This window comes from Lacerta agilis, chromosome 2, assembly GCF_009819535.1.
Source record: "Lacerta agilis isolate rLacAgi1 chromosome 2, rLacAgi1.pri, whole genome shotgun sequence".
Taxonomy (NCBI): domain Eukaryota; kingdom Metazoa; phylum Chordata; class Lepidosauria; order Squamata; family Lacertidae; genus Lacerta; species Lacerta agilis.
In genome coordinates, this window is record NC_046313.1 from 104897595 (window position 1) to 104907121 (window position 9527).

General features: G+C 49.7%; 1 protein-coding gene across 1 annotated transcript; it reads right to left on the bottom strand.

The window, feature by feature from the left end:
* Positions 1–21: 21 nt before the first annotated feature.
* Positions 22–4780, bottom strand: NRM (nurim). The gene is made up of 4 exons (XM_033141568.1): positions 4546–4780; positions 3250–3472; positions 2525–2701; positions 22–1669 (listed from the first exon to the last, which is right to left on the bottom strand). The coding sequence occupies exons 1-4, from the start codon at positions 4698–4700 to the stop codon at positions 1349–1351; spliced, it is 876 nt and encodes a 291-aa protein (XP_032997459.1). The 5' UTR covers positions 4701–4780; the 3' UTR covers positions 22–1348.
* Between the last annotated feature and the right edge of the window lie 4747 nt (positions 4781–9527).

Consider the following 9527-nt stretch of genomic DNA (forward strand, 5'->3'; position numbering starts at 1 on the left):
ATTTTAAAAAACCTAAACACACACATAAATAATCATGATATTTTTTCTCATTAATTCGGATGGGCTGGGGCGAGTTAAAAGTCACCCCAAGGAGGTATATTTGGGTTTGAGAGGCAGGTGATCCACTGCCGGACGGCCGTCTTGACAAGAATCTTTCTCAAGGCCTTGTCTTCCTCAACCCAGGTAGGCCTTTGAATCGAGAATGCTTTGAAACTGAATTGACACGATGGAAGCAAGAGGACAGGCATTGAATGGTGATTGCTTACTTGAAACAGAAATGTATTTGGGAGACACTCTGCTGAAGAGGTATATTGGCAAAAAGGGGGGGGACTCACAGCCCACTCCACAAATTATCCAGGATTCTACCTCTTTAAAATAGTTCTTGCTTGTGAATCAAAGCTAAAAATCCTATACTTTAAAAATGACTTGGGCAGAAGTTCCGTAGCAAAGAATGAATGGAAAAAACCCCAGTTCTAATGCTTTGTTAATATAATGAATTTCAACTGAGGCATCTGCTATGCTTTTTAACAGCTGCAGAATTCCAGTCAGGTGTGCCTGGTGTCCTCTTGGGCAGGAAGGACAGCAGCAGAGTCCATGACAGACAGAGCCACCCTCTGACAGGTTGTAAGTAAAGCCAGCTAGCAGGTGAGGAATGGCTGGGAGCAGACTGTGGTTACGGGGGCAGTGCCCCACTTATTCCAGCGGGCGCAGCTTTCCCAGAGATGGGGAACATTTTGTCTGTTGGCCTACCTGCCTGCTGTGTGCAGTTGTGAATTGTAAAAAAGCCTACCACAAACAACAACAACCTGACCACTTCACTTAAATTCCAATCAGGTATCAGTGACTCATTGTTCTTCTTAGAACTAGGGGGGGATTCGTTTTGGACCCAATATATCCCTTTAAGCTTATACAGCAGGTATGGGGCATCCACAGCCCTCCAGATGTTGATGGCAGCTGAAGTCCACCAACTTCTGGAGGGCCATAGGCTCCCCTCCCTTCTCTAGAGACTTCCCTCCAAGGAACTTGGGGTTGAATTCTGCCATCTTTTGGAGTTCCACCTCTTTCCTCAAGGATTCCAACCTACTGGGCCATGTGGCTTGACCTGGCAACACCATATAGAACTCCTTATATGTGTTTTAAGAGTTGTAGCAAAGTAGGCCTGCTGGAAGCCAGAACTCTTAGGTCCCATTTATAGACCACTCAAGTCCCAAGTGCATAAAAGCAAAAGGAGATATAAGACACATTGCATCGTTCAGTGCATAGCAAGGGAGAGTGTGAGGTACCAGGCTCTCAGGCTGCAATATACTAGGACACCAGCACCCACATGTAAAATTGGGGCCACACCAGTTCAGTTCTCCTTAAGGACAGAGGGGCCATTCTGAGCCAGCAGATCCCCATAGGCTGCCTCCTCACGGGAGAAGATCTGGAACTTCTTGTCCAACTGAGCTCGTAGGTAGAGGTAGTCCTGCTGGTCGAGGTTGTGGGCGCAGGTGATGTAGGCCGTGAAGAGCAACGCGAGGAGCAGGCGGTCGAGGGAGAGGCAGGGAACGGCCCATAGGATGAGGAGAAACTCCAGGTACACAGGGTGGCGAAGGTGGGAGAAGAGACGGACAGCGCGCGTGGACTTCACGGCCAAAGGGTCCCCCATGCCCAGGCAGTGGTAGTAAACCTGTGGAATGAGAGAAACACCCGTTTCTACCGCAGACACACAAATCTTTTGAGGAAACAAGACACCGTTTTAGATCTGTGTACACATTGGGCCTCTATATATTCACAAGGGGGGGGGGGAATGTGAGATCTGTTTTTGTTTTGTTGTCTGGACTGCTGAGACAACACTAAGTCCTTCTGCGGTAACTGCCTTGACCAAAACCCCTCAGAATTCCTGAGATGGAAAGAAGATAAAGTCCCTACCAGAGAGGAATGGCAAATTAAACTGTTGGACTATGCTGAAATGGCAAAACTGACCGTAAAGCTCAGGAACCAAGAAGACCAGGATGGGGAAAATTTATAATTTATCTTGGAGACCACTGTAAACAGATGAAAACATTAGCAGGATTGCAATAACACTTGTAATGTAGCAAGTACAATGGAGATAATGGACTTATATAAAATATGCACTATTGAAAAAGATGCAGTAGGACCCACAGAGGGGAAGGTGGGAAGTCCAGAGATTTTGAGGAATCTCCAAATGTGTATGTGTATGGTTGTATTGTTATAATATAGTTTTAAAATCAAATAAAAATTATTATTTTTAAATAAAACCCCTCAGAATTCATCCAAATCCAATGCACCCCCTGACTGCTATCACCGTAATGCCACAGTACATTACGGTAAGAGCTTCCAAGAGAGAGGTCATGGCTTCCCAACATGCTTTAACGCTGGGACTGCTCTTTTTAGAAATATTGCACGGCAAGAGGAAATATCTTATATCACCCTCACTGGGTGGGTCATTTGGCCTCGCTGAGCTCAGCCACCAAATACAGGACGGTGGTCTCTAGGTGGGGAAAGGGAAGCTGCACGGTACCTGTTTGACCCCCATCAGCTCTGCGTAGTCGAAGATGAGGATGATGCTAAAGATGACCAGCCAAGCAATGAAGTGGAGGATGAAGCAGATGAGAGGGACCCAAGTGACCCATGGCTCTGTGCTCGTATTCCAGAGCACAGGGCCATCCTGCACAGGCTGCCAGTACCTCATCAGCAGCTACGTGGGAAGGAAAAGGTGCATTAGATTAGATAAAGTAGATTCTCCTGCAGGCACACGTCTAATATGGCTGCATTTCGGGACTACAGAACTGTGATCACATTGTAGAAAAACTGTGTCGTGCAGGGCCTGGAGGCATTAGCCAAATCATACAAATCAAATCCACACTGGGTTGTTGTTGTTTTTAAATGGTGCAAGATTCTATTTCTCATCACTGCAATGGTGCATTTTGCTTCGCAGCATAATGAAGGCTATGCTGAGTTAACAGTGTGAGTTTGGGAGGTCTGTGCTCAAAATAAACTGTACCAAGGAGCAAAGACTTAATGCTGAAATTGGGGGATTTGCTTTGGCAATATTGCTTCCATGAAAGTGCAGCGTATGAAATCCGAACAGCATCATGCCAGGAAGATTTATTCTGCATTTGGAGCTTAGCTTTTCTGACCTGGGCAAGAATTGACTCAGAGTTGCTCTATTATCTTGCCTGTGGGACTTCTTCCTCCCCTTCAGTGCTCTCCCCCCATTTTGCTCCCCCAAACTGATACCCCTACCTGGAGAGCCAGCGCTGTGCAGAAGACATAGAAAGATCTCTGTAAAACTCCAAAGCAACTTCTGGTCCAGTGTTTGACTTTCTCGGTGGCCATGAGGCTGTGTTGCAGGATGAAGAGGACAATTAAGCCCACATCCACCATTAGTGGCTGCAGAATCTTGGGATCCCTCAGGGCAGCTTCCCATTGAATATTAGGAACAGCATCTGCAAAGAAAAGAGATTTGCTCAAGGTGAGGCCTAGTGCATCCAGCAGTGGGCTGGCAGAAGATCTCAGATAGTAGCCCAGAAACTAATCCCAGAGACAAATTGTTCTCTCTCTCATCATCTTAAAACAATCCTTCCACAAGCTGGTGTTCTCTGTATAGCTCAGCTGGTTAGAGCATGGTGCCAATAGTACTGCGGTTGTAGGTTCGATCCTTGTAAGGGACAGCTGCATATTCCTGCATTGCAGGGGGATTTGACCAAGTCATCCTCAGGGTCCCTTCCAACTCTATGATTCTATAATCTCAGATTCTATTGTCTATGACATGTTGGACTCCAACACCCATCAGCCCCAGCCAGCAGGGATGGTGAGAGTCGTACTTCAAAACTTATGGATGATAGCAGGTTGGGGAAGGCTGTCTCAAAGTATTGTGAAGCTGCTGGATTTAATGGCCTTAACATACAGAGAAGGAAGTAGAACATACAGGCATTTTTATCCAATCATCTTTAAGGACATCATGGGATATTTTTACCAAATCATATTGTTCACATACTAGTAGCATCAGTGGAAAAAATAATAATATCCCAGACTACATCCTTCGCCCTGCCTTTTGAGAACAAGGCGCCACATTTATTTCTGCTTGCCAGCTTTCTGTTCCTGGAAAAGGCCCAGGGCAAGAAGCAAACTTCCAACAGGAACCATTGCAACATAAAAACACAGTGTTAAAAGCATCTTATCTAACATCTAGGATTTCTTTTTTTAATCATTTGGCTTCCCCTGTTTCAAAGTGGCAGCTTTAGAGTTTCAGCCTCCTGCCACTCGCCTGGGCGTCTTCAGGATCCAGACCAAAAATAAAAATAAGGGATGAACGGGCAATTTTTCATACCTCTTGGCATGCTGCTGAACTACAACTCCCGTCATCCCTCAGCACTGCCCACATGCTGCCCTGAACCCGATACAGAACAGAGCACCACACCTGGAGGGCCGCCGGATCCCTGCTCCTCCGCCCAAGGACCGCGCACCTCGCACCCCTTTGCAACCCCAAGCTCTCATTCCCTCCCCCGCAAGATCCCGCCATTTTTCTCCCGCCCCTACGCCCCCGCACCGGTTCTGTGCTGGGCATCCCCCGTCCCCGGCTGCAGGAACAGAGCGCGGAAGGAGACGAAGCGGATCAGTTCCACGCCGGTCCCGAAGGTGAACAGGAAGCTTCCCAGCGCCGGGACCATCATCAGGAGCTGAAGAGCAGCCATGGCGGGGAAATTGCACTTCTCCCGCCGCCTGGAGGAACCGCCCCGCGGAGAGGAGGGGCTCCCTCCGGAATCCCCACGCCCTCCCGTGACGTCACATACGCGTAATGAGGAGCGGGGGAATTCCTCCCTATCAGAAGCGAGAGGGAGAAGGGGGTCTTCCCTTAGCATTCCCATGGCCGAGTGACATCACACGCCGCGAAAGGGGGCTCTCGTCGAGGGATTTCCCCCCCTCACGTCGTGACATCACGAAGAACTCTGGAGGGGGCTTTGACGTCATACAGGATAGATCTGGGGAGCTGCTAATGCAGAACCTCCCCGCTCGCCCAAAAATTTCTCCCCGTCACAGAGGAAGGGTTGCAAAAACAAAACAAAACAAAACAAATCTCCCTCGAGGCTTGCAAGGAATCAGCATCTGCTCTTTTCATCCAGGGGCCTCGACGCAGCTCTCGTTCTTCCATATTCCCCACGTTGGGCAAAAGATTCCTGCATTGCAAGGGGTTGGACTAGATGACCCTGGTGGTCCCTGATAACTCTGTGATTCTTTGATCTTGACGGAAAAGGGTAAAAGGCGGATCTAGACGGATCCTCATGGATCCTCCATATTTTTACAAATAACTGCAAAAATTTTAGTGTCAAATCACATCTAGAAGCCACGCCTACAGTCTGGAGCATAAAAAACGGGAATCCAACACTTTGCTGCGCTGTAGCACCACAAAAACATAGATCCGAGGCATGGATCCATATGAATTCATATGATTTTTATATTGAAACAAAATAAAACCACCATGATACTCTAGACCAAATATTAATCTATAGGCAGCACCAAAAAAATCACGTTTCCACTATTCCGTGAGGCCGCAATGGCGCAAAAACATGGTTCTGAAGCGCGGATCCTCACGGATCCTCACCCTTTTTGCACTGTGCCACATCAAACTCAACGGCAAATGACACAACATAGCCCGGGGCACAGCCTGCACCACAAAAAACATGGGTCCACTGCTTCCTGGCGACACCACGGCCCAAAAACGTGGTTCTGAAGCACGGATCCTCACGGATCCGCACCCTTTTTGCATTGGGCCACATCAAACTCACCGGCAAATCACACATCATAGCCAGGGGCACAGCTTGCACCACAAAAAACACGGATCCAACGCTTCCTGGCGACACCACGGCCCAAAAACGGGGTTCTGCACCACAAAAACATAGATCCGAGGCATGGATCCACATGAATTCATATGATTTTTATATTGAAACAAAATAAAACCACCATGATACTCTACACCAAATACTAATCTATAGGCAGCACCAAAAAAATCACGTTTCCACTATTCCGTGAGGCCGCAATGGCGCAAAAACATGGTTCTGAAGCGCGGATCCTCACGGATCCGCACCCTTTTTGCACCGGGCCACATCAAACTCACCAGCAAATCACACATCATAGCCAGGGGCACATCCTGCACCACAAAAAACACGGGTCCACCGCTTTCTGGCGACAGCACGGCCCAAAAACGGGGTTCTGAAGCGCGGATCCTCACGAATCCGCACCCTTTTTGCACTGTGCCACATCAAACTCACCGGCAAATCACACATCAAAGCCAGGGGCACAGCCTGCACCACAAAAAACACGGGTCCAACGCTTCCTGGCGACACCACGGCCCAAAAACGGGGTTCTGAAGCGCGGATCCTCACGAATCCGCACCCTTTTTGCACTGCGCCACATCAAACTCACCGGCAAATCACACATCAAAGCCAGGGGCACAGCCTGCACCACAAAAAACACGGGTCCACTGCTTCCTGGCGACACCACGGCCCAAAAACGGGGTTCTGAAGCGCAGATCCTCACGAATCCGCACCCTTTTTGCACTGCGCCACATCAAACTCACCGGCAAATCACACATCAAAGCCAGGGGCACAGCCTGCACGACAAAAAACACGGGTCCACCGCTTCCTGGCGACACCACGGCCCCAAAACGGGGTTCTGAAGCGCGGATCCTCACGAATCCGCACCCTTTTTGCACTGCGCCACATCAAACTCACCGGCAAATCACACATCAAAGCCAGGGGCACAGCCTGCACCACAAAAAACACGGGTCCACCGCTTCCTGGCGACACCACGGCCCAAAAACGGGGTTCTGAAGCGCGGATCCTCACGAATCCACACCCTTTTTGCACTGCGCCACATCAAACTCACCGGCAAATCACACATCAAAGCCAGGGGCACAGCCTGCACCACAAAAAACACGGGTCCACCGCTTCCTGGCGACACCACGGCCCAAAAACGGGGTTCTGAAGCGCGGATCCTCACGAATCCGCACCCTTTTTGCACTGCGCCACATCAAACTCACCGGCAAATCACACATCAAAGCCAGGGGCACAGCCTGCACCACAAAAAACACGGGTCCACCGCTTCCTGGCGACACCACGGCCGAAAAAACGGGGTTCTGAAGCGCGGATCCTCACGAATCCGCACCCTTTTTGCACTGCGCCACATCAAACTCACCGGCAAATCACACATCAAAGCCAGGGGCACAGCCTGCACCACAAAAAACACGGGTCCAAAGCTTCCTGGCGACACCACGGCCCAAAAACGGGGTTCTGAAGCGCGGATCCTCACGAATCCGCACCCTTTTTGCACTGCGCCACATCAAACTCACCGGCAAATCATACATCAAAGCCAGGGGCACAGCCTGCACCACAAAAAACACGGGTCCACCGCTTCCTGGCGACACCACTGCCCAAAAACGGGGTTCTAAAGCGCGGATCCTCACGGATCCGCACCCTTTTGCACTGCGCCACATCAAACTCACCGGCAAATCACACATCAAAGCCAGGGGCACAGCCTGCACCACAAAAAACACGGGTCCAAAGCTTCCTGGCGACACCACGGCCCAAAAACGGGGTTCTGAAGCGCGGATCCTCACGAATCCGCACCCTTTTTGCACTGTGCCACATCAAACTCACCGGCAAATCACACATCAAAGCCAGGGGCACAGCCTGCACCACAAAAAACACGGGTCCACCGCTTCCTGGCGACACCACGGCCCAAAAACGGGGTTCTGAAGCGCGGATCCTCACGAATCCGCACCCTTTTTGCACTGCGCCACATCAAACTCACCGGCAAATCACACATCAAAGCCAGGGGCACAGCCTGCACCACAAAAAACACGGGTCCACCGCTTCCTGGCGACACCACGGCCCAAAAACGGGGTTCTGAAGCGCGGATCCTCACGAATCCGCACCCTTTTTGCACTGCGCCACATCAAACTCACCGGCAAATCACACATCAAAGCCAGGGGCACAGCCTGCACCACAAAAAACACGGGTCCACCGCTTCCTGGCGACACCACGGCCCAAAAACGGGGTTCTGAAGCGCGGATCCTCACGAATCCGCACCCTTTTTGCACTGCGCCACATCAAACTCACCGGCAAATCACACATCAAAGCCAGGGGCACAGCCTGCACCACAAAAAACACGGGTCCACCGCTTCCTGGCGACACCACGGCCCAAAAACAGGGTTCTGAAGCGCGGATCCTGACGAATCCGCACCCTTTTTGCACTGCGCCACATCAAACTCACCGTCAAATCACACATCATCTCCAGGGGCACAGCCTGCACCACAAAAACACGGATCCACCACTTCGTGGTGATACCACGGCCCCAAAACCTGGTTCTGAAGCATGGATCCCCATGGATCCTCACCCTTTTTGTTTTGGGCCACCCAGAAGTCACCGGAAAATCACACATCATAGCCCGGGGCACAACCTGCACCACAAAAATCATGTTGCACCACATTAAACACAAAAATACCCTCTCCTGCACTGTTAATGTGACCACTGGAACGTTTTTATTAGAGCCAAGAGGAGAATGTACGACTATATATTGTACCAAGATATGGTTCGTCTTCAAGAACAGATCAAATTCATGCTGAAGTATTAAAGAAGAAGAGAAATATGAATCTGCTTGTTGTTGTTGTTGTTGTTGTTGTTCAGTCGTTCAGTCGTGTCCGACTCTTCGTGACCCCATGGACCAGACCACGCCAGGCACGCCTATCCTTCACTGCCTCTCGCAGTTTGGCCAAACTCATGCCAGTCGCTTTGAGAACACTGTCCAACCATCTCATCCTCTGTCGTCCCCTTCTCCTTGTGCCCTCCATCTTTCCCAACATCAGGGTCTTTTCTAGGGAGTCTTCTCTTCTCATGAGGTGGCCCAAGTACTGGAGCCTCAACTTCAGGATCTGTCCTTCTAGTGAGCACTCAGGGCTGATTTCTTTAAGAATGGATAGGTTTGATCTTCTTGCAGTCCATGGGACTCTCAAGAGTCTCCTCCAGCACCATAATTCAAAAGCATCAATTCTTCGGCGATCAGCCTTCTTGATGGTCCAGCTCTCACTTCCGTACATTACTACTGGGAAAACCATAGCTTTAACTATACGGACCTTTGTCGGCAAGGTGATGTCTCTGCTTTTTAAGATGCTGTCTAGGTTTGTCATTGCTTTTCTCCCAAGAAGCAGGCGTCTTCTAATTTCGTGACTGCTGTCACCATCTGCAGTGATCATGGAACCCAAGAAAGTGTAATCTCTCACTGCCTCCATTTCTTCCCCTTCTATTTGCCAGGAGGTGATGGGACCAGTGGCCATGATCTTAGTTTTTTTGATGTTGAGCTTCAGACCATATTTTGCGCTCTCTTCTTTCACCCTCATTAAAAGGTTCTTTAATTCCTCCTCACTTTCTGCCATCAAGGTAGTATCATCAGCATATCTGAGGTTGTTGATATTTTTTCCGGCAATCTTAATTCCAGTTTGGGATTCATCCAGCCCAGCCTTTCGC

Coding starts and splice junctions, on each gene's coding strand:
- NRM (XM_033141568.1), bottom strand. CDS start 4,700: ATGGCTGCTCTTCAGCTCCTGATGATGGTCCCGGCGCTGGGAAGCTTC. Junction 3,473..4,545: donor CACAGAACCGGTGCGGGGGC/GTAGGGGCGGGA, acceptor CCTCACCTTGAG/CAAATCTCTTTTCTTTGCAG. Junction 2,702..3,249: donor GCACAGCGCTGGCTCTCCAG/GTAGGGGTATCA, acceptor CTTCCCACGTAG/CTGCTGATGAGGTACTGGCA.